Source organism: Heterodontus francisci, chromosome 3, assembly GCF_036365525.1.
Source record: "Heterodontus francisci isolate sHetFra1 chromosome 3, sHetFra1.hap1, whole genome shotgun sequence".
NCBI classification, from domain to species: Eukaryota; Metazoa; Chordata; class Chondrichthyes; order Heterodontiformes; family Heterodontidae; genus Heterodontus; species Heterodontus francisci.
The window spans coordinates 128095801-128120267 of NC_090373.1; the positions used below are offsets into that span (position 1 = coordinate 128095801).

At 42.8% G+C, this 24467-nt stretch overlaps 1 protein-coding gene across 1 annotated transcript in view; it reads right to left on the reverse strand.

Annotated features, from left to right (window-relative positions):
• Positions 1–7470: 7470 nt before the first annotated feature.
• Positions 7471–24467, reverse strand: part of faxcb (failed axon connections homolog, metaxin like GST domain containing b) — a 113896-nt gene continuing 96899 nt past the window's right edge. The window contains exons 5-6 of the mRNA XM_068018703.1: positions 22231–22347; positions 7471–7965 (exon numbers count right to left, since the gene is read on the reverse strand). Coding sequence (XP_067874804.1) covers positions 7667–7965; positions 22231–22347 — 416 coding nt within the window. The 3' untranslated portion in view covers positions 7471–7666. The remainder of the gene's footprint in view (positions 7966–22230; positions 22348–24467) is intronic.

Here is a 24467-nt window from a genome sequence, read left to right on the forward strand (position 1 = left end):
TGGAGGGATTTGAAAACAAGGATGAGAAGTTTAAAATCAAGGTGCTGCTGCACCAGGAGCCGATGTAGGTCAGCGAGCACAGGGGTGATAGGCGATCAGGACTTGGTGTGAATTAGGGTACGGGCAGCTGAGTTTTGGATGAACTCAGGTTTACAGAGCTTGCAAGGTGGGAGGCTGACCAAGGGAGCTTTGGGATAGTTGAGTCTAGAGGTAACAAAGGCAGGGACGAGGGATTCATCAGCAGATGAGCTCAGCCAAGGGTTGATCTTACGGAGGTGAAAGAAGTCTGTCTGTCTTGGTGATGGAGAGGATATGGAATTGTAAGCACAGCTCAGGGTCAACTAGGACAAAAATGTTGCAAACAGTCTCATTCGTCTTTAAATAATGGCCAGGGAGAGGGATGGAATTGATGGGTGGGGAACAGAGTTTGTGGTGAGGACTTAAGGCAATGGCCTTGACCTTCTCAATATTCAGTTGAAGGAAATTTCTGCTCATCCAATACTGGAGGTCAAACAAGTAGCATAACAGATCAAAGACAATGGTGGGGTACAGCTGGGTGTCGTCAGTGTACATGTGGAACCTGACATTTTGTTTTTAGATGATGTCATCAAGGGATAGCTTATAGATGAGAAATAGGAGGGGGCCAAGGATAGATCAAGTAGAAGAAATGGTGCAGGATGTGGAAGAGAATCCATTGCAGGTGATTGTCTAGCTATGGCTGGATAAATAAGAATAGAACCAGATGAGGGCACTCCTACCTAACTGGATGATATAGGAGAATTAATGGAGGAGGATGGTGTGATCAATCATGTCAAAGGCTGCGGACATGTTGAAAAAGATGAGGAGGGAAAATTTTCCATGGTCACAGTCACATAGAATGTCATTTGTGACTTTGGTAAGAGCCCTTTCAGTTCTGTGGCAAGGACAGAAACCTGATTGGAGAAGTTCAAACATGGAGGTGCAAGAAAGATGGGCACAGATTTGGGAGGCGACAATACATGCAAGGACGAGAAAGGAAAGGTTGGAGATGGATAGTAGTTTTATAGAACTGAGGGGTTGAGTGTTTTTTTTTCCAGAAGAGTGAAAGTAATGAAGGCAGTTTTGAAAGGAAGGGGCCCAGTACCAGAGGATAGGGAAATGTTAACAATACCAGCCAACATAGGAGCTGGAAAGGTAGTTGTGTGCTTAGCAATTCAGTGGGAATACAATCAAGGGAGCAGAAATTGGGTCTCCTGGACAAGATGAGCTCTGAAAGAGCATGAGGGGAGATAGAACAGAAACTAGAGAAAGTGGGGTTGGGATGGGAAGGTGGATAGAAGTGGAGAGAGAGACAAGGAAGAAGAAATATATTTTTTTTAATGTTTAGATATGTATACACAGGTGGCAAGGTAAAAGCAGCTGTATCTTAAGTACTTAAGATGTAAACATATACCTCCTTTGATCCTCCTCTTCATCCTCCATAACCAGTAGATGGAATGATATAGCCAAGTCAAATGGGTACTATGGAGGCTGGAATTCAGGTGGCGAGTAGTTTACTTTGTGGAAGTTGACTCATACAGACCGATATCTGCTGATACAATGGTATGCCAGGAGTGTATAAGTAGTCTTCCCTTGTTCATGTCTTGTACTTTATCATTCCAAAGGTTGGTAAAACAAATACTTGATAAGGCAAGGCTTAATACAAATTGTTAAGCTGCTTTATTACACAGCGACTGACATACAGAGCAGCAGTTATGACCAGATTCACTTAATTCAATTGGTACAACTTAGTTTCAGATTGCCATACTAGGCCCCCACCTGCCAAGAATGAGACTCATAAATTTTGTCATGAACATTGATTTTAAACTGTTCCTGGAGTGAAGAAAGGACTTGTTAAACAGATTAGCCGTGGCTGGAAAGACGTTTGCATATTAACAGACAGTGTTTGGAAGGACAAAGCAGCCATTCCCTGACACATTCAGCCCACAATGGACTTTTGATCACCAGACGTTGAAGGTGGGGGAGCTCGCATTCCTGGTTGACTACTAAGATGGCCGAATACACAAACGGACATGGTCAAACCAGCTAGTCACATGACTAACCTGCTGGGCAACCTGTGTTTTTTGAATTTGTACAAACAGTTTGGGCAAAAAGCAGAATGCTCCTGGACTGAGAAGATCTCTTATGGCTGGCTCGCCACAGCCTCTCCTGTCTGCCTGCTCCCATCTCCTTCTCACAAGCCTCTGAATCCACTGAAGACACATGAACCCCAAGAGAGAAAAGTCTCCTACAGCGAACAATGTTTAAGAATAATACTGGGCCCCAACGAAAAGCAAGATCTACCTACAATTAAGGACTCTACCATGAGCTCGAAGAACCATAACAAAAACTCTTCAGATATTGCCTCAAACTTCTCCACTTTATTTTTCATCAGCTGTTTTGTCTCTACTTGCATCACGTATCACGTATGCATGCTAGCATGGGGCACGTCATGTATCCGTAGGTGTTAACCAAATTAGAGTTTAAATTTAATAAAGTTCAGCATTTCTTCTTTAAACCTAAGAAAGCCTGTTTGTGCTGGTTTCTTTGCCTTATAATTGGAAAGTGGTGAACAAGGATTCACCAAGGGGGAGCTAAAAACAGTGTGTTTAAAATTAAACCCTGTTACGGTAAGACCAGGTGAAGGCTGACAGGGACCCCTAGACATCTTTCTCACCTGGTCGTAACAAGATATTGATACAAAATAAAGAGCATGCCATGCCTCCCCAAATCAGTGGTTGTCTTACTTGTCTTCTAACAGTTTCTCCAACATTTGTGACTTAATGAGCCAGTCCAAAACTTTTGCAGCACTGTCTAAAAGTCTGCCTGCCTTCTTGTTTCTAAAAGCCTGTCCGCTTGTGTCCCTGTCTCTTTTTATCTCCCTTGTCACTGACTAGCAGGATCAAAGAATTTCCAAAAACAATTGGGGTAATTTTGTGTTTGGGCAATTGTGTAAAACGGGTGATACCAGATCAACCGCCTGTTATACATTTCTCCCAAGTTAATGGGCAGCTGATCCAATATCACCCATTTTACTTGATCATCCAAAGTCAAAATTAACCCCAATGCATGTGTAGTGTTCTTCAATGACCTGGACCAGCTAATTAATTGCTTACTGTTTAGCCTCTATGTGACTTTTTAAATGTGAAAAAACACTTTGTTTAAAAAATCTCAATGTTATTTTCAAATTCTTTCTATGTAAAAATAGATTTTTTTAAAACCTGAAATGTGACACAGACTCTCTTTAAGAAAATGATCCAACATAGTGAAGTGGACCTCCCATCATTTTATATCGGTGCTCAATGATTGGAGAGCTGTTCAGGAACTCTAAGTGAATTATAGGACCATCACTTCATTTGAATCATTTTGGGGGATTTAATGAACCAAGCACACTGAAGTACCTGTGTTGTCAGCTCAAGGTGCAAAATGGGTGCAGAGCCAATCATGAGTACCTGGTAATCTGGATCACATATTGTCTCGCTGCATTTCCAGCACCAACCACCATATTATTGGCCCCACATTCAAATAACTGAGCATATTTAAAATTATCTCACATCATCAGGCTACCAAAAAGTAAATTTTCATTGGCAATGCAGTGCTGCTGAGTATATGCATGTTAACGTTCAATGCTACAAAGCGGCAGATGTGGGTTTGAACTTCAAGATATCTTATTCTGAGCTGCATCAATCATGAAGGAATTAGGAAGAGGCTGTGGTATTTCCAAGCCTGAGAAATGAAAATCAAAGGAGACAGCAATGCACTACCAGTCCTAACAGCTCTTTATGGCAGCTCTTTATTGGTGGCAGTGAAGCAGGCTTAGGGTTAAGGTGACAAATGAATAAAAGTGAAATCTTACAGGAAAAAAAACCTTGTCTAGAAAAATACCTGGTGGAAAAAAAGTTTTAAAAATAATTATCAATATTTCCCGATGGGTATACCGAGCAATCACACCACTAGATTGATAATGATAAGCATGAAAAAAATCAATGGTAATTAATGGTGCTGATGACACTATTGGTCTTATACTTCAAGATGGGGTAAAAGCCTATCATTGGGCCAGACTTTCCTGTGAAATTAATGGTGAGGCTAATGGTGTCGCTGTTATTTATGTGAAAATGGTACAGCAACTTCAGGTGAGGGGCAAATGAACATCCAAACTCGGAAATCCAAAAGTTGCTGTCCAGAATGTAAACCGTTAGCTTTCTGAAAGCTCTCTGTCTGCCTCACTATTGAAATGCATTGAATGGCATGAATTTGCTGTACTTGTGCAGTAGATAAAAATTGAACTCGCCACAGAAAGTTAAGTGTTGTCATTTCAAGTCTGTTAACAATGTGATAAGTATTAATGACTGCCAATCTCTGGCATTGAAAATAAACCTTTACAAGGGTGGAGTTCATTCCTTCAGATATTAACGTTGAAGATTTTAATCATGTTAAAGTTTTTACTTTTCCTTTGTCTTTTCTTTCTCTCTCTCTCAATACAATCCTTCTTGCCTTCTCTTCATTTCTCTTTTTTCACATGATTTGACATTGAATTCACCTACTTTAACTTACACTTCCTTCTCAGACCTTCTGCTGTTAATTTCACAATCCTTCAACCTGATTGGTTCAGGAGATACATTGTTGATTACCCTGTTCATTCACGTCCCAGAAGCCAGGTTTCTCTCATTGTGATGTTATCAGCTCACACTTTCAGCAACTTAGCAGACAAAAAGTTAAAAAACTTAAACCTGCAAGGAAAGTTTAACTAATGGCAGATGCCGTTAGATGCCCTGCTACAGCAAAGTTTGGGCTATTGTTGACTCAAGCACTATTTTATGAAGCTTAATTAGCCAAATAATCTAAGGTGCATGTGAATTGTACTGCAAATGTCATGGCAAACGTTTTAATCAAACCTGGTCATAGAGTCATTGAGTCATACAACACAGAAACAGGCCCTTCGGCCCATCGTGTCTGTGCCGGCCATCAACCACCTACCTATTCTAATCCCATTTTCTAGCACTTGGCCCGTAGCCTTGTATGCTATGGCATTTCAAGTGCTCATCTAAATACTTCATAAATGTTGTGATGGTTCCTGCCTCTACCACCTCTTCAGGCCGTGCGTTCCAGATTCCAACCACCCTCTGGGTGAAAAAAAAATTTCCTCAAATATCCTCTAAACCTCCTGCCCCTTACCTTAAATCTATGCCCCCTGGTTATTGACCCCTCCGCTAAGGGATAAAGTTTCTTCCTATCTAATCTATCAATGCCCCTCATAACTTTGTTTACCTCAGTCATGTCCCCCCGCAGCCTTCTCTGCTCTAAGGAAAACAACCTTAGCCTTTTCAGTCTCTCTTCATAGCTGAAATGCTCCAGCCCAGGCAACATCCTGGTGAATCTCCTCTGCATCCTCTCCAGTGCAATCACATCCTTCCTATAGTGTGGTGCCCAGAACAGTACACAGTACTCCAGCTGTGGCCTAACTAACATTTTATAGAGCTCCATCATAACCTCCCTGCTCTTATATTCTGTGCCTCAGCTAATAAAGGCAAGTATCCCATATGCCTTCCTAACCACCTTATCTACCTGTGCTGCTGCCTTCAGTGATCTATGGACAAGTACACCAAGGTCCCTCTGACCTTCTGTACTTCCTGGGGTCCTACCATCCATTGTATATTTCCTTGCCTTGTTAGTCATCCCAAAATGCATCACCTCACACTTCTCAGGATTAAATTTCATTTGCCACTGCTCCGCCCATCTTACCAGCCCATCTGTATCATTCTGTACTCTAAGGCTTTCCTCCTCACTATTTACAACACCAACAATTTTCATGTCTTTCGCGAACTTACTGATCATACCTCCTATATTCACATCTAAATCATTAATGTAATTTAATGGTATTCAGATGCTATGGGTATTATTACATTTTTCAATGTTCAGATGTAAATTTATTTGAAGTAAATTGCTGTAAAAGCCTCTCCTTACTTTTGAGAAATATACATATTTGAACAATTATACTTGGTCCCATTGGCAACACTGTTGTTTTTGAGCTACTGGTACAGGTAAATAAGAAAACCCCAAGAAATTAGGAGTGGATTCAAACAATAGACAAATGCTTCTTTCTCTTTCCCCTTTTCCAGAACCAAGACACAATAGCCTAAAAATTACTGTAACCAATATTAGTGGAAGCAGAGGAATGTCTGTAACCAAGGGAGTATGTATATAGTCTGTTCCCAAGCCTTTGTGGTACCATCATGAAATTCACAAGCATGTCACAGCTCCTCTGTGGCTAATTCTACAGGTTAAGTTAAAAGGTTGTGCCATAAGATCACATGCATTTTGTCCCATTTTAGGACTCAAAACTGTTTAGAAAAACTATGTTATGTCCATGTAGAAAGGCAGCTTGTATTTCTAATGAGACATTAAATCAAGGCCCTCCTTGCCCTCTCAGATGGATGTTAAAGATTCCATGGCGCTATTCAAAGAAGAGCAGAGGAGATTCCCCCAGTGCCTCGACCAATATTTGTCCTTCAAGAAACATCATTTCAAAATAAATTATCCAGTCATTTATCTCATTGCTGTTTGTGGGACCTTGCTGTCCTCTAATTGGCTGCTGCATTTGCCTACATTACAACAGTGACTACATTTCAAAAGTACTTTTTGGCTGTAAAAAGTGTTTTGGGACATCCTGAGGGCATGAAAGGCACTGCATAAATGTAAGTTCTTTTCTTTCACCCAGGTCAATTTGGCTTGTGTATTTTCTCATCATTTACAACAGAGCTAGTATTATAGTAATATATATTAATTGGTCCCAAGTATTTGAATATTTACGTTCAAACTCTTTCCAAGTCCTGCACTGTAGAAATAATATATAACAAGGAGGACCAAACAGGCTAAGACTGTATGTTTCAGAGCACATTGTTGAAATTGCTGTCCACTTCACACAGATTCTATAAATGCAACACAGTTTAAATTACAAAATACCAGAAAAGTCCCACATAATGCTATTCAATCAATTTATAATTGAACCCAGGGATAAGTGTGTATTTCATTTAAGTACACCACTTCTTTCCATGCACACTTAAAAAATTATCTCATTGAATTGGCAATTATATAGCCTGTTCTGTGATACGATGATCTATGTTCACCTTTAACTTACAGCATAAATCTCTGTGCGTTACAGTACATGATAGTCATCCAAATGTCTTGCAATGAAGGCCTTATTTATACTATGGCAGACCTTGATTTTCATAAATATCATAGTCTTTTTTGATATATATTGTTTTTGAATCGTCTAAACTTAACAAAAGAGAGTAGCACGTTCCTACGGCATAGCTATAAAGAATTGCAATGTTGAAACCAGATGCTGTGACATTTGGCACACAAGGCTACATACTATACAGTGACTATTATGACTGGATGTGTTGTTCTATTAGCTTTACTTAAGCATATACCTCAGTTAAGTACCATACATTTGATAGAAGTAGACTTTATTGGTGTAAATGAGTTTTTCAGTTATTGAAACTGGTAATATTATCACATTGGTCCAAATAACAATACCTGTATTGAGTGGCTCCTAGTGATCACCAGACTAAATGTGTTTACTGTGTAAGGTGCAGAATATACAATAATGTATTGTTCTTCAACCTAAAAGTTTCTTCAGTGTGTTTCATTTGCCCTGTTCATTATCTGTGTACTCTTCCATTTCCACATCCGAATCGAAGAGTGAGTGGCCGGTGTAATCCGTGTCCGGAGTCTGTGAATAGGAAACGCTGTTCTCAGTTACTTCTTCATCAAAGGTTTCTGTACGAGAGTACAAGCTGAAGTCTTGGAGTGGTGTGGGAGTCAAACTGTCTTCACTGGAGTTATCTTCATTATCATATGAAGCATCATCACTCTCTTCAATCCATTCAGGCCAGAATCTCCTCTTAATCCTCTCACAATACATGGCAAGATTAACCAGCTCATCTGAAAAAAATGCCAGGAAGGATGTGCACACAATTACGCAGCATCTCTGAGCATTCTGTCATTAGAACAACCTCCCAAAAAAATTTCATTAGATTCTCTAGAATAACTTGATTTCCAAGTATGGCAATAAGTAACCTTTGACTTGGCTAAAGCAATGGTTATATTTGAATGAAACAATTTATTTGAATTTTATCACACAAAATAGATCAAGTCAATATTTTTTTTTGTATACAGCAAATATCCTGCCAGTCCCAAGCGTTTCACCAGATTTAGAAATAATGACTATTTCCAGAAATTCCCAAAGTCTGAGCCCACATGATGTCAGAAACTCCTGATGATTAATATATGCTAAAAATCACATCTACCCATTTGTTTTCAGAATTTGTTGATCAATCGAAAAACATGAGCAATCATTTTGTGTCATGAATCTGAAAGCTGGCAGCTTCCTTGTAAGGTCTTCTCCATTCTTTTTAATAAATTTCATCTGCCACATATTGGGAATAATTGTGACAGAGCTGGTTGTAGATTTACCTGTTTTGCATTGATTTCAATGGGATAAAAACTGCGCAGGTTTTACAATGAGCTGCAATGCATTATAAAGGATTAAAAATTAACCCCTCTTTATGTTTAGTTCTTGAAAACCATGGGCCAATTAAGTGGTGCCTTAGGAATGCCAGCAAGATCTCAATGGATCCTGTACACAATGAGCAAGGAAGCTGACTTCTCTTGAGTTTGCAAGGTGAATTCATCTAAAATCATTTGAACACACTCCCTTTGCACAGGCCCATACACTGTGACTGATGTGTGGGTGAGATATCTGTCATGATCCAGCAGCCCCTAAAGAAATTCAGTCACTTAAGTGGTCATACAGGTGGGCAAAAAGTCTTTCAAGCTTTGGAATGGATGATAATAATTTCAGATGTCCAGCCTTGGTTCTCTCATAGAACTCTCAGTTCTGAGTTTGATGGTGATGGGTTCAGGGTCTATTCCTTAAGCACATAATCTAGGCTGGCATTTCAGTTCAGCACTGAGGGAGTGCTGCACTGTTAGAGGTACCGTCTTTCAAATGAGATATTTAAACTGAGGCCCTGTCTGCCTTTGCAGGTAAAAGACCCATGGCACTAGTCAAAGATTTCTCCTTGTGTCCTGGGCAATATTTATTCCTCAACTAACATCACTACAACAGATTATCTGGTCATTTGTCTCATTGCCATTGGTGGGATCTAGCTGTGTGCAAATTGACTGCTACATTTTCGACAACAATAACTACACTTCAAAAGTACTTAATTGGCTGTAAAATGATTTAGGGCATCCTGAGATTGTGAAAGACGCTACATAAACAGAAGCTCTTTCCTTCTTTCTAAATACCTGCTAGCCTCTGCAAAGGCTGTATGGAGAGGAATTGGCAAGACATAGACAGGAAAGGCAAACCTGATGTCATAAAGCAATGCAGCACCCAACAAGCTGGATGTGACATTAAAGCAGGTGGTTACGTTAAGCATTGACCTGTTTCACAGTTCAGGGCTCCTTCCCCAGACGAAGGCATGCCATCATGCTGGCAGGTGCTATTAATTTTGAATACCTCTATTATATCTCTCCTTAACCTTCTCTAATCTAAGGAAAACAACCCCAACTTCTCTAAACTGACTAAAAGTCACTCATCCCTGATATTATCCTGGTAAAACGTCTCTCTACCCTATTTATAAAGCCAAGTACCCCATATGTTATTTTGACAGCCTTCTCAACTTGCCCTTCTGCTTCTGAGGATTTGTGAATGCACCCCCATCCCCCACCCATTCAAAATAGTATCATTTAGATTATACTGCCTGTCCATATTGTTTCTCCCAAAGTGTATTACTTCATACTTATCCATAATAAATTGAATCTGCCATGTTTCCGCCTATTTCATTAGTCTGTCTATGCCCAACTGAAGGCTACTACCACCCTGCTTACTATATACCATTTTGCCAAGTTTTGTATGATCCGCAAACTTTGAAATTGTACTCCCTATAGCCAGGACCACGTCATTTACATATAACAAGAAAAGTAATGGTCCTAATACAGACCCACTGCATACTTCTATCCAATCAGAAAAATATCCATTCACCATTACTTTCTGCTCCAATCCCTTAGCCAAATATGCACCCAAGTTATCACCATCCATTTAATACCATGTGCTTCTATTTACTGAAAAAATGAGTTTCTGGTAGGATGTTTGGTAACAGCAGTGGGCAAGCAAAGAGAAAGGATATCATTGCAACAAGATAAGACAAATGTCCCAGTGCAGTGAAGGAGAAGAAACCATCAAACAGTTACTCGTGCTGCCACCGGTCTGTCTTCTTCAGACCAGAGATATTGCCCTTCCTCAGCCTCCTCTTGCAATGGTATCTGCTGATCATTTTACAACTATAGAGGGATGCCTCATCAATTACAACATTGTGCAGCATGCAGCACAGTAGCACCATTTTCCAGCTTTCAGTTAGAGCAGACACCTGAAGAACTGGAGATATAGGAAACCTTTGCAGTGCTATGGGGAAAGAGCAGAGTAGAGGGACTAATTGAATTGCTCTTTGAAAGACTGGCAGAGACACAAGGGGCCGAATGGCTTCTTTGTGCATTGTCAGATTCTATAGCCGCAGAATTTGGCTCCGTAGCTCCCCCTTTTTTTTGCCGCCACGAGTGCTGTTTGCCTCCAAAATGGCACCCAGTGCACACAGGTCTGGTGCTAGCCTTGCCGGACAGGTGCCTGGTGAGGGCAATAGTGTGTGCACAGTAAGTGTCCAAATCATAGAATCATAGAACAGTTACAGCACAGAAGGAGGCCATTCAGCATGTTATGTCTGTGCTGGTTCTCTGCAATAGCAAGTCTGCTAGTCCCACTCCCCCTCCTTTTTCCCATAGCCCTGCATATTTTTCTCTTCGGGTGCTTATCCAATTCCCTCTAGAAAGCCATGATTGAATCTGCCTCCACTACACTCTCACACAGTGCATTCCAGATCCTAACCACTTGCTGTGTTAAAAAAAGGTTTTCCCCATGTTGCCATTGCTTATTTTGCCAATCACCTTGAATTACTGTCTTCTGGTTCTTCACCCTTCTGCCAACGGGAACAGTTTTGTCCCTACCTGCTCTATCTAGACCCCTCATGATTTTGAACACCTCTATCAAATCTCCTGTCAAACTTCTCTTTTCTATGGAGAACAGCCCAAGCTTAGAACATAGAACATAGAACAGTACAACACAGTACAGGCCCTTCAGCCCACGATGTTGTGCCGACCCTTTAACCTACTCTAAGATCAAACTACCTACATACCCTTCATTCTACTATCATCCATGAACCTATCCAAGAGTCGCTTAAATGTCCCTAATGTATCTGCTTCTACTACCACCGCTGGCAGTGCATTCCACGCACCCACCACTCTCTGTGTAAAGAACCTACCTCTGACATCTCCCCGAAACCTTCCTCCAATCACCTTAAAATTATGCCCCCTGGTGATAGCCCTTTCTGCCCTAGGAAAAAGTCTCTGGCTATCCACTCTATCTATGCCTCTCATCATCTTGTACACCTCTATCAAGTCACCTCTCATCCTTCTTCGCTCCAATGAGAAAAGCCCTAGCTCCCTCAACCTTTCTTCATAAGACATGCCCTCCAGTCCAGGCAGCATCCTGGTAAATCTCCTCTGCACCCTCTCTAAAGCTTCCACATCCTTCCTATAATGAGGCGACCAGAACTGAACACAATATTCCAAGTGTGGTCTAACCAGGGCTTTATAGAGCTGCAGCATAACCTTGCGGCTCTTAAACTCAATCGCCCTGTTAATGAAAGCCAACACACCATACGCCTTCTTAACAACCCTATCAACTTGGGTGGCAACTTTGAGAGATCTATGGACGTGGACCCCAAGATCCCTCTGTTCCTCCACACTGCCAAGAATCCTGTCTTTAAGCCTGTATTCTGCATTCAAATTCGACCTTCCAAAATGAATCACTTCACACTTTTGCAGGTTGAACTCCATCTGTCACTTCTCAGCCCAGCTCTGCATCCTGTCAATGTCCCGTTGCAACCTGCAACAGCCCTCCACACTATCCACAACTCCAGCAACCTTTGTGTCATCGGCAAACGTACTAACCCAGCCTTCCACTTCCTCATCCAAGTCATTTATAAAAATCACAAAGAGCAGAGGTCCCAGAACAGATCCCTGCGGTACACCACTGGTCACCGAGCTCCAGGCTGAATACTTTCCATCTACTACCACCCTCTGTCTTCTATGGGCCAGCCAATTCTGTATCCAGACAGCCAAATTTCCCTGTATCCCATACCTCCTTACTTTCTGAATGAGCCTACCATGGAGAACCTTATCAAACGCCTTGCTAAAATCCATATACACCACATCCACTTCTCTTCCTTCATCAATGTGTTTTGTTACATCCTCAAAGAATTCAATAAGGCTTGTGAGGCATGACCTGCCCCTCACAAAGCCATGCTGACTATCTCTAATCAAACTATGCTTTTCCAAATAATCATAAATCCTGTCTCTCAGAATCCTCTCCAATAATTTGCCCACCACCGACGTAAGACTGACTGGTCTGTAATTTCTAGGGTTATCCCTATTCCCTTTCTTGAACAAGGGAATAACATTTGCCACCCTCCAATCATCCGGTACTACTCCAGTGGACAGTGAAGACGCAAAGATCATCGCCAAAGGCGCGGCAATCTCTTCCCTCGCTTCCTGTAATAACCTTGGGTATATCCCGTCTGGCCCCAGGGACTTATCTATCCTCATGTCATTCAAAATTTCCAGCACATCCTCCTTCTTAACATCAATCTGTTCGAGCATATCAGCCTGTTCCACGCTGTCCTCACAAACGACCAGGTCCCTCTCACTAGTGAATACTGAAGCAAAGTATTCATTAATGACCTCCCCTACCTCCTCCGACTCCAGGCACAAGTTCCCTCCACTATCCCTGATCGGCCCTACCCTCACTCTGGCCATCCTCTTGTTCCTCACATAAGTGTAGAACGCCTTGGGATTTTCCTTAATCCTACCCGCCAAGACTTTTTCATGTCCCCTTCTAGCTCTCCTAAGTCCATTCTTCAGTTCCTTCCTGGCTACTTTGTAACCCTCTAGAGCCCTGTCTGATCCTTGCTTCCTCAACCTTAAGTAAGCTTCCTTCTTCCTCTTGACTAGCTGTTCCACATCTCTTGTCATCCAAGGTTCCTTCACCCTACCATCCCTTCCTTGCCTCATCGGGACAAACCTATCCAGCAGTCGCAGCAAGTGCTCCCTAAACAACCTCCACATTTCTGTCGTGCATTTCCCTGAGAACATTTGTTCCCAATTTAAGCTCCCCAGTTCCTGCCTAATAGCATTGTAATTCCCCCTCCCCCAATTAAATATTTTCCCATCCCGTCTGCTCCTGTCCCTCTCCATGACTATAGTAAAGGTCAGGGAGTTGTGATCACTATCACCGAAATGCTCTCCCACCGAGAGATCTGCCACCTGGCCTGGTTCGTTGCCAAGCACCAAATCCAACATAGCCTCACCTCTAGTCGGCCTATCTACATATTGAGTCAGGAAACCTTCCTGGACACACCTGACAAAATCTGCTCCATCCAAACTATTTGCACTAAGGAGGTTCCAATCAATATGAGGGAAGTTGAAGTTACCCATGACAACAACCCTGTTACTTCTGCACCTTTCCAAAATCTGCCTCCCAATCTGTTCCTCCGTGTCTCTGTTGCTATTGGGTGGTCTATAGAAAACTCCCAATAAAGTGACTGCTCCTTTCCTGTTTCTGATTTCCACCCATACTGACCCAGTAGACAAACCCTCCTCGACGACCTCCCTTTCTGCAGCTGTGATACTATCCCTGATTAACAATGCCACTCCCCCACCTCTTTTACCTCCCTCCCTATTCCTTTTGAAACATCTAAACCCCAGAACATACAACATCCATTCCTGCCCCTGTGATATCCAAGTCTCCGTAATGGCCACAACATCGTAGCTCCAAGTACTGATTCATGCTCTAAGTTCATCACCCTTATTCCTGACACTTCTTGCGTTAAAATAGACACACTTCAACCCATCATACTGGCTGCAACTTTGCCCTGTCAACTGTCTAACCTTCCTCACAGACTCTCTGCACTCTGTATCTGCCTGTTCAACAGCGACCCCATCCACTGATCCGTAGCTCTGGTTCCCATCCCCCTGCCAAACTAGTTTAAACCCTCCCGAAGAGCTCTCACAAACCTCCTGCCCAGGATATTGGTGCCCCTCCAGTTTAGATGCAACCCGTCCTTCTTGTACAGGTCCCACCTTCCCCAGAAGGTATCCCAATGATCCACATATCTGAAGCCCTCCCTCCTACCCCAGCTCTGTAGCCACGTGTTCAGCTGCACTCGCTCTCTGTTTCTAGCCTCACTAGCACGTGGCACCGGTATCAATCCTGAGATTTCTACTCTGCTCGTCCTGCCTTTTAGCTTCCAACCTAACTCCCTATATTCGCTTTTCAGGTCCTCATCCCTTTTCCTCGCTATGTCATTGGTACCGATGTGTACCACGACTTCTGGCTGCTCCCCCTCCCCCTTCAGAATCCTGCTTCTCCAATCTATCCATGTAACTGAAATCTCTCATCCCTGGAACCAGAAAGTGATTTGATTCCCTCAAAGTCCAGCTAGTGTGTGATCATATGCATTCTATCATGCAGGTCAATGCCTGGTATCCAAGCAGCAGTCATGATGCCTTCATTCTGTGGCAGTCTGCTGTGGCATCTGCATTTGAGGCACTGTTACGACCAGGTGAGAAAGGTGTCTGGAGTCCCTTCAGCCTTCACCTGGTCTTACTGTAACAGGATTTAATTTTAAATACACCTTGTTTTGAGCTTCCTTTTGGTGAATCCTAGTTCACCGCTGTCCAATTATAAGGCAAAGAAATAAGCACAAACAGACTTTCTTAGCTTTAAAGAAGAAAAGTGAAATTTATTCAAAGTTAAACTTAAACTCTAATTCTGTTAACGCCTCCAGATACATGCCACACCCCACGCTAGCATACATACGAATATGCACATGCAAATAGAGAGGGAGAAGAGCAGAAGAAAAAAAAGGTGGCGAGATTTGAGGCAATATCTGAAGAGTTTCTTGTTACTGTGCTTTGAGCTCACTGTCGAGTCCTTTTGTAGGTAGTTCTTGCTTGTAGGTAATTCTTGCTTTTCGTTGGGGCCCAGTATTCTTCTTAAACCTTGTTCACTGTAGGAGACTTTTCTCTCCCTTGGGGTTCCTGTGTCTTCAATGGATCCATGAGAACGAGATGAGAGGAGACAGGAGAGAGATGTTCTAAATCCAGGAGCCAGAAGCTTTCCTGTCTTCAAACACACTGTTTCTCCAATTTAAACTCTCAGTTCAAAACTCTGCAACAGCCAGTTAGTCAAGTGACTAAACTGGTCTGACCACATCCATTCTGTGTATTGGTTCCTTTGTTCCAACACTGTCTGCTAGTGTGCAAAAAATGTCCTTCCGGCTAGGAGCCTGGCAATTCCTTGTCATAGGCCCTCTTTTCTTCCCAGCAACAATTTGAAGTTTAATGTCCATGTGGCAAAATTAATGTGCCTCATTCTTGGCAGGTGGGGGCCTGCATGACACCTCCACACCCAGGGGAGTGAAATGCGATTTGAAAAAATGGCGCATTTCATTAAAAGGTTTGAGAGAAATATCAGATGTAAGATACAGAAAACCATGCATTTCTCTCATTCATTTCCATTCACTCATGAATCCTAAAGCTTATTAAAATTGTCTTTTCTGGCTGCTAGTGCTGCTTTAATTTCCCCTTTCTGGCATCCCAGCAAATATGTGGTTCTTTGGGGAAGCTTTTCTTCAGTTTGCCGATTGCCATAACTGCCTAGGGTCTTGGTTCCTGCTGAGGTAATTGTTTTTTTCAGGAGAGTTAGTAATGGGCGGGCCTATCCTGAACTCTCTTTCAGTTCTTTGCTGAGTCATGCAAAGGCTTTTGACTTCAGGGGATGGGTGGTTCCCTTTTTCTCTAACTGTGGGGAGGATTCTTTGTTAATCTCTCCTTTGTTCTCTGGGACACCCCTGCCTGTAGGTATTTGTGCAGACTTGACTGCACGCTCCTGTGGCACTTCAACTAGGTGAGGTATCACCCTCATAGTTTCTCTGCCCCCTAGAGGTCTCTATTTGTCTCTGCTGGTTCCTGTAAATGCTGTTAGCAACTCTGGTGGGGAGATTCTAGTGTCTGCATTTACATAGGAGGATGTGGAGTCTAACATTTCACATTTTTCGGAGTTGGCTGACTGGACAGTAGGGGTTTTCATCGAAGATTCCTCCCGGACATCCTTTAACTTGCCCTCTTGGTCACTTTTTCCCCTTCTCTTTCTAAACTTTTGACAGCCGTGTGCCAGCCTGTCCCCTTTTGTTCTCGGCAGGGGTCCCTTACAGTTCACCAGCCCTTGGCTGGAGAGTCCTCCTAACACCGATACAGGACTTAGGGGTACAGATTTCAATGTAGGTTGGGGTTTCCCCTCAACTTGGCACATGGGGTAACTCCTGAAGGACTCCACCTTGTTTCTGTGGAGTTTTGGCCAGCAAAACTGCTGTATTATACGGGCTTTGTCTTTCGTATACTGGCATGTACAGTCACTGTAGTCTTGTGGGCCCTTATTAATATTTCTCTCTGGTACCTCTGCGGCACCACTAACTGGTGAACTACTGTCCACTCCTTGCTCTCAGGTCTGTCAGGAGAACTCCATTTCCTCATCAGTACCTCTTTCTTTAAATAGTAGCAATCAGGAACTCCCTCTGCTTCACTTTCAGACTGGGCAGCCTGTGCTAACTCTCACAATACTGGGTCGGCTCGCTGAGCCTCAGCTAGGGAAAATCTATTTAATTCATTCCCTGGGTCTCCTAACTTTCCAAAGAAAGTCTCGACCAGGCAAATCTCATGGTCATTTGCCTGCAGTGCCAATTCAGTCTCCTCTGGGGGAGCTGGTTTGATCATGGCCTGTTGCACTACACATTCAGGGAAACTGCAGGGGTCCGTCTCCTGCCACGGCCCTATCTTGCTGACCTCCTGCAGTCTTTCTTTCACTACTGTGGGGGCTGCCACCTTCACCCCCACCAGATCATTACCTAGGAGCAAGTCAACCCCTTCCACAGGCAAACTAGGGACAATCCCTATGGTCACCGGTCCCAAAACTAGGTCGCACTCCAGGTGTACCCGGTGTACAGGTACAGGCATGCACTGCCACCAAATACCAATCACCACCATTTTGGTGTTCACTGCATTCCCTGGAGGAAAAGTCAGGCCTTTTCCCAGTAAAAGGGATCTAGTGGCTTCTGTGTCCCTGAGAATTACCATGGGCTTGCTGGCCCCACTCGAGGGGTATGGGGTTACTCTCCCTTCAAACACAAAACCCTGATAGTCTTCAGGAATCATATTAGCTTTTCCAGCACTGGCCATAGTAAGCTTCCTGGGTCTCACTCTTACTGCAGTTAAAGCCACAGCCTGCATACGCAATATGCAAATGCAAATAGAGACAGAAAAGAGCAGAAAAATAAGGTGGAGAGGTTTGAGGCAATATCTGAAGCGTTTATTGTTACTGTGCTTCAAGCTCACTGTAGAGTTCTTTTGTAGGTGGTTCTTGGGTCTTCAATGGATTCCAAAGCTGGTGAGAACAAGATGAGAGCAGACAGGAGAGAGATGTTCTAAATCCAGGAGCCAGGAGCTTTCCTGTCTTCAAACACTGTTTTCTCCAATTTAAACTCTCAGTTCAAAACTCTGCAACAGCCAGTTAATCATGTGACTAAACTGATCTGACCACGTCCGTTTTGTGCATCGGGAGCAGGGACTGGTTCCTTTGTTCCAACACTGTCTGCTAGTAGGCAAAAAATGTATTTCCGGCTAGGGGCCTGGCAATTCCTTGTAATAGACCCTCTGTTCTTCCCAACAACAATTTGAAGTTTAATGTCCATGTGGCAAAATTAATGTGCCTCATTCTTGGCAGGTGGGGGCCTGCATGACAGCCACCATAACATATGGTGGCACACCAGCTGGTCACTGAGGGAGTAGAATCTCTTTCAGTTGCAGTTTTTCTCAGAGTTACCATGCAGCACCTACAAAGCAATGTGCTTGCAGTCAATGGCACCCTGCACCAGGACGTGACTACTGAGTAACAAGGACTATCCATTGACGGAATGGCTCAAGACTCTGGCACGCAACCCATGCACATGTGACCAGCATGCATATACTGAAATCCATGTTGCCACACAAAAAATGATAGAGCAGACCACTGAGGTACAGAACCAACACTTCCACTGCCTGGACCACTCTGGAGGAGCCCTGCAGTACTTGGCAGAGTGCGTGTCAAGATTCGTGGAGCTCTGCTGCATGTTGCACAATCTTGACATCATGAAGGTACAGCCTTTGCAACCAACTATATGCTGACTAGCTGAGGAGGAGGAGAAGGAGGAAGAGCAGGTGGAGGAAGAAGGAAGGAGGCAACCAACACAGACCCTTTCTGGCCAGGCTGTCATGAACAACTCATCCAACTACAGAAACCGTAATCACAACACCAATTCCCCATTCACCAACAATCCCAGACTCCTTAACTTCTCTCTGTCACTGACCATCACATTGACCTCTTGGCCACAATGCAACAATAAAAGTCACCACAAAATAACATTCCAAACCAAATTTATAAACCATGGCATATTGGAAACAAACTCCAACTAATCACCCTATGCATTCCTTTAGTGCCTATCTTCTGTGTGCCTTTGCCTGTCCTAGTGGTCCTGTGCAGTGCGACCCCAGTGGCTGCAGCATGGGTGACGGAAAGTTGCTGACTTGCAGATGGTTTTGGAGGACAACGTTGAGCAGCTCTGGCCTGGTTTCGGACTGCACCATCTCAGTCTGGGCTGGATGACTGACAGGCAACAACAAGGGTACTGGCGGACTGGCAGTGGTGGAAGGGCAAATACTGTCAGTCAGAGAGAAAATATCAGGATTGTGCACCACAGAGCCATTGCCACTTCCCTGAGGTGGCATCCCAGCAAGGTTAGTAAATTGTTGGAAGAAGGATTGCTGGACTGCTGTGACACCCTATAAGCCCCTTTGAATACTGGTACTTACAGTTATACGGGCAGCGGTCTGAGCTTCTGTGGCAGCAAGCTGAGCTTGCATAAAAGCAGCCTGACTTTGCATGGCAGAAGCTGAGCTCACATGACTTTAGTCTGAGCTTCTACTCCAATACCCAGATGTTGAGTCTTTTCTGCCTGAGCTGCAATGGAAGCCAAGACATCAATCATTACACTCGCAACATGGTTGGGTCCACAAGTTTGCTAATGGAATTGGCCAGCACTTCCATGCTGGAAGGGATGGGCTTCAAGCTCTGTGCAAAGCCCTGCGCCACGTTGGTGCTGGATTCCGCCTGTTCCTTGAAAGTGACCAAAGGCTTTCTGACAGACCAGCCAATGCACCAAGCATTCATTGTACGTACCCATCAGACTTTTTCTGTTGGTGACTCCATCGAAGTCCTCTACTGAGTCCTCTGCAGCAGAACGTGTGTGCGACCTCGCTCTCCCATGAGCTGGCACCTGTGCTAACCTTGCCCCCTTTCCTGGCTACAGGCCACTTGTGCCCGGTGTCTCACCACATGCAGATCTCATCTCTAAGCTATTCTCTAATGTACGTGCAGTGTCAGTATCTGAGCTGATGGCTGCAAGTGCGAGCTCAAGCGATGGTGTGTTTTCTTCATCCCTGTCTTCCTGCTCTTCCACCTCTGGCTCTTCCACCACTGCCCGAACAGGCTGCAGTTCTTGCATATCTGAAAGGGGAAAGGCAGAAGGGTTGGGTTGTGGTGAAGGGAGGGAGGGAAAGCAAGAGGTGCATGCTTACACCATTTGCAGCTTGTCAATCAGAATAGACTGTAGTATGAGGGGGAAGTGGGATATGAGAAGAAGGATTAGGTATGAGGATACTCTCATCTTTGATGGTTTCAGCCCTGCTACTGGCCATCAGCTCAGTCAAAGCTGTTCTGATGATGGCGACCACTGTCTCCTTCATGGGGATAAGGACATCCAGTTGTGCCTGTCCCTGCTGATTAGCTGATGCTGCCTGCAGTTATGCACCACCACCATTTATTGCCCATTCCTAATAAATTATTATACTATCCAAAATCTCCAATTAACCAATACTAATATCATATCAAGTAGACAAGGGTTACAAATAACAACGCCTTTTTTTAAAGTATTTTCCTTTTACTCTTTGTTCAGTAAAATTAATAAAAGGGAACAAAAATCCTCAAGTTGCATATTTCCTTCAATCACAATTACATCCTTTCGATGTGAGTCTATCTGGCTGCATCTTGCTGCAGGGTTTCAAGCACCACCTTAAAAATGCACAAAATAATGTTAACCATGTGCTTTAAAAATTACATTAAATATATCTGTGCACCTTAGCTATAATGTGGTTGCTATTAATATATTTGTTTTGTTTTACATTCTGTTCTAAACAGGCTTAACTTTAACTATTTGTGATATACTATTTACAGAGATATAATTCCATCACTTTCAGGCAAGTTGTAAGAGGAGACACATTTCCAAATGTTCCTTGAAGCACTGGAGCAAATGCAAAGATGTTTTTCCCATAGCACCACCTTGCAACCACATTGAGAATTTCATGAATTAGATACTGGTAGATGTGACTTAGCATTACCACCGGAGGTCACTGTTTTTCAGAATACCAAAGGCTGCATTTTAAAACATTAATGGCCCAGAATTTCCTGACAACTTAAGCTGAAACAATGGCGGAAATACAGGGAAATGCTGATTTTTGACATAAAAGATTGAGGAACTACGGGTGCAAGTGATTTATGCTACACCGGAATTTCCTTGATTTTTTACGATAATTCCACAAAACCTCTGTTGAAATTTTCTGCAGGTCATTATCACAGCTCTGTTTTCCATGCAAAAGCAAGTTTTCTGAATTAACTCCATTGCTGAGCAGGTTTTAAATTAACTCAATTATTTTGGGTGCAACAGGGCCCAATTCATATTTCTGCTCTTCATGGTGATTTTTTTAAAGCTTTGTCTTCTCCTCACTGAGACCTATCATGTATTTTCTGTCTCTTTAAATGCATCTTTATGGCACCAGAATGATTTGCATTAAAGAATTTAAAAACTTACACAATTGCATTTTCTTAAACAAGCTGTGCCTAATGTGCATAAATGATAATTTGAAGGCTTTAAACTTTCAATGTCATACATAAAGAGCAATTTAAAACAGGAAATAGATTAAGTTCATGCTTTACTTGGGCCTTGATTGTTTACGCTAACTAAATAAAAGTATCAACATGCCAGAAATAGTTCTGGATCAGACATGAAGCTAAATAATAAAGCAATCTCCCTGGTGTGGTGCAAACTCTGAATGCATGCTTGCCTCATGATGCACTGCTGCCCTAATTGTCATGGCCTCATATGTCAATAATTACATTGGAACAAGAGGGTTTCTACAGTCAGGGTTAAAACACAGATATCCAGTCACAAGATTGCTATTGTTTCAATGTTTTCAAGCTGCATGACTCACAAAAGGGTGTAATGAGGTAACTTTCAGTTCTGACACAGAAATATAATTTTTTTTTTATTCATGGGATGTGGGCATCGCTGGCTAGGCCAGCATTTATTGCCCTTGAACTGAGTGGCTTGCTAGGCCATTTCAGAGGGCATGTAAGAGTCAACCACATTGCTGTGGGTCTGGAGTCACATGTAGGCCAGACCAGGTAAGGACAGCAGATGGGTGAACCAGATGGGTTTTTACAACAATTGACAATGGTTTCATGGCCATCATTAGACTAGCTTTAAATTTCAGATTTATTAATTGAAATTCAAATTCGAGCCCATGTCCCCAGAGCAATACCTGGGTTCCTTACTCCAGTGACAATACCAGTACGCCACCGCCTCCCCTAATGGAAGCAAGGGTTTGGTATATATTACTACAATGAAATAAATACAACATATTTTAAACAATATGATAGCATAATCTATATATTTAATTAAAAAGCAGCTTAATGGAACAGAATCAAAATTATAAATCCAAAATGTAGCTTGATAAGTAAAGCAATTTTTCCTATCCTACCAAAAGACTCCCATAATCAAATACAGCATAGTGTGCTAGTGACCTAACTGGAAAATTGCTTGCTAAGCAATAATATTAGCTTGAGTTTTGTGGATCTTTCTTATAACCTTGATAACATCTCACCTCTGATCAGTCTTTCCGGCCTGGTTCCTGGCAGCGTCCACATTGCCTGAGCCAATTGCCCAAATACAGCAGCATCCACTGTGGAAGGTCTTGGGCCCATGATGTACTTCTTATCGCCTACAAACATCAGGCCAGATCAGTTCAGATTTGTTTGTTTTTCCCATCGTCTCCTCATTGTGATCATTACCCTCCCCCCAATCTCCATGCTTTGCACGACTCTCTTGTTAGGAGGGCAGAAAGGGACCTGTTCACAGCCCTTTACCATCGTCACTCTTGAACCAGGGATTGCAAAGTGTGTAAAAGCAGCTCAGACTGATTCTCTTTCCAGTATCCTTTCCTTCAATTTTCCCTGCCTTCAATCTTTGTCAAAGGTTACATTTTTATACAAAAACACAAACAAAAACAATACTATGTCTGGAGGTTGCTTTAGAATTTCTATGAAAAAAGTAGACCTAAACAGCATACATTTGATCACTACTCAGTCAACTATTTACCTCACCCTTATCAGAGTCTACACATACCATGCACACATTTCATTAACATAAAACACCTTCATAGAATAACCTGTACTTTAACTTACCAAGTTAAAATAGTATTAGTATATAATACTCCACAGCCCGATAATATCAGCATGTTGTGTTGTAATGCTAACATATTAGACTACATTACTCTGTAACAAGTGTATAACACTAGTGCATTGTAATGTGGTACGCAGTAATGCCCAAGTAGTACTAATCTATTACATGCCCAGTAGTGCTCGAGTATTAGAGTGTAATATTGTTATATTATATTACACAGTCATATTAGCATATCATGGTGCATTGACAGTAATGCTGCTATATTACATTCTACTACTCAAGTGGTGTTAATATGTCATGTTATTATTAAGTATAACAGAAATAAGTTGTTTAAAAGTTGGCAAGTTTCGGGAACCTTGGATAACGCGGGATATTGTGAGCCTGGTCAAAAAGAAAAAGGAAGCATTCGTAAGGGCTGGAAGGCTAGGAACAGACGAATCCCTTGAGGAATATAAAGACAGTAGGAAGGAACTTAAGCCAGGAGGGCTAAAAGGGGTTATGAGAAGTCATTGGCAAACAGGATTAAGGAAAATCCCAAGGCTTTTTATAGATATGTAAAGAGCAAGAGGGTAACTAGGGAAAGGGTTGGCCCACTCAAGGACAGAGAAGGGAATCTATGTGTGGAGCCAGAGGAAATGGGCGAGGTACTAAATAAGTACTTTGCATCAGTATTCACCAAGGAGAAGGACTTGGTGGATGATGAGCCTAGGGAAGGGAGTGTAGATTGTCTCAGTCATCTCATTATCAAAAAGGAGGAGGTGTTGGGTGTCTTAAAGCATTAAGGTAGATAAGTCCTCAGGGCCTGATGGGATCTACCCCAGAATACTGAGGGAGGCAAGGGAAGAAATTGCTGGGGCCTTGACAGAAATCTTTGCATCCTCATTGGCTACAGGTGAGGTCCCAGGGAACTGGAGAATAGCCAATGTTGTTCCTTTGTTTAAGAAGGGTAGCAAGGATAATCCAGGAAATTATAGGCCGGTGAGCCTTATGTCAGTGGTAGTGAAATTATTAGAGAGGATTCTTCGGGACAGGATTTACTCCCATTTGGAAACAAATGGACTTATTAGCAAGAGGCAGCATGGTTTTGTGAAGGGGAGGTCGTGTCTCACTAATTTGATTGAGTTTTTTGAGGAAGTGATGAAGATGATTGATGAAGGAAGGGCAGTGGATGTTGTCTATCTGGACTTCAGTAAAGCCTTTGACAAGGTCCCTCATGGCAGACTGGTACAAAAGGTGAAGTCACATGGGATCAGAGGGGAGCTGGCAAGATGGATACAGAACTGGCTCGGTCATAGAAGACAGAGGATAGCAGTGGAAGGATGCTTTTCTGAATGGAGGGATGTGACTAGTGGTGTTCCGCAGGGATCAGTGCTGGGACCTTTGCTGCTTGTAGTATATATAAATGATTTGGAGGAAAATGTAGCTGGTCTGATTAGTATGTTTGCAGACGACACAAAGGTTGGTGGAGTTTCGAACAGTGATGAGGATTGTCAGAGGATACAGCAGGATATAGATCGGTTGGAGACTTGGGCGGAGAAATGGCAGATGGAGTTTAATCCGGACGAATGTGAGGTAATGCATTTTGGAAGGTCTAATGCAGGTGGGAAGTATACAGTAAATGGCAGAACCCTTAGGAGTATTGACAGGCAGAGAGATCTG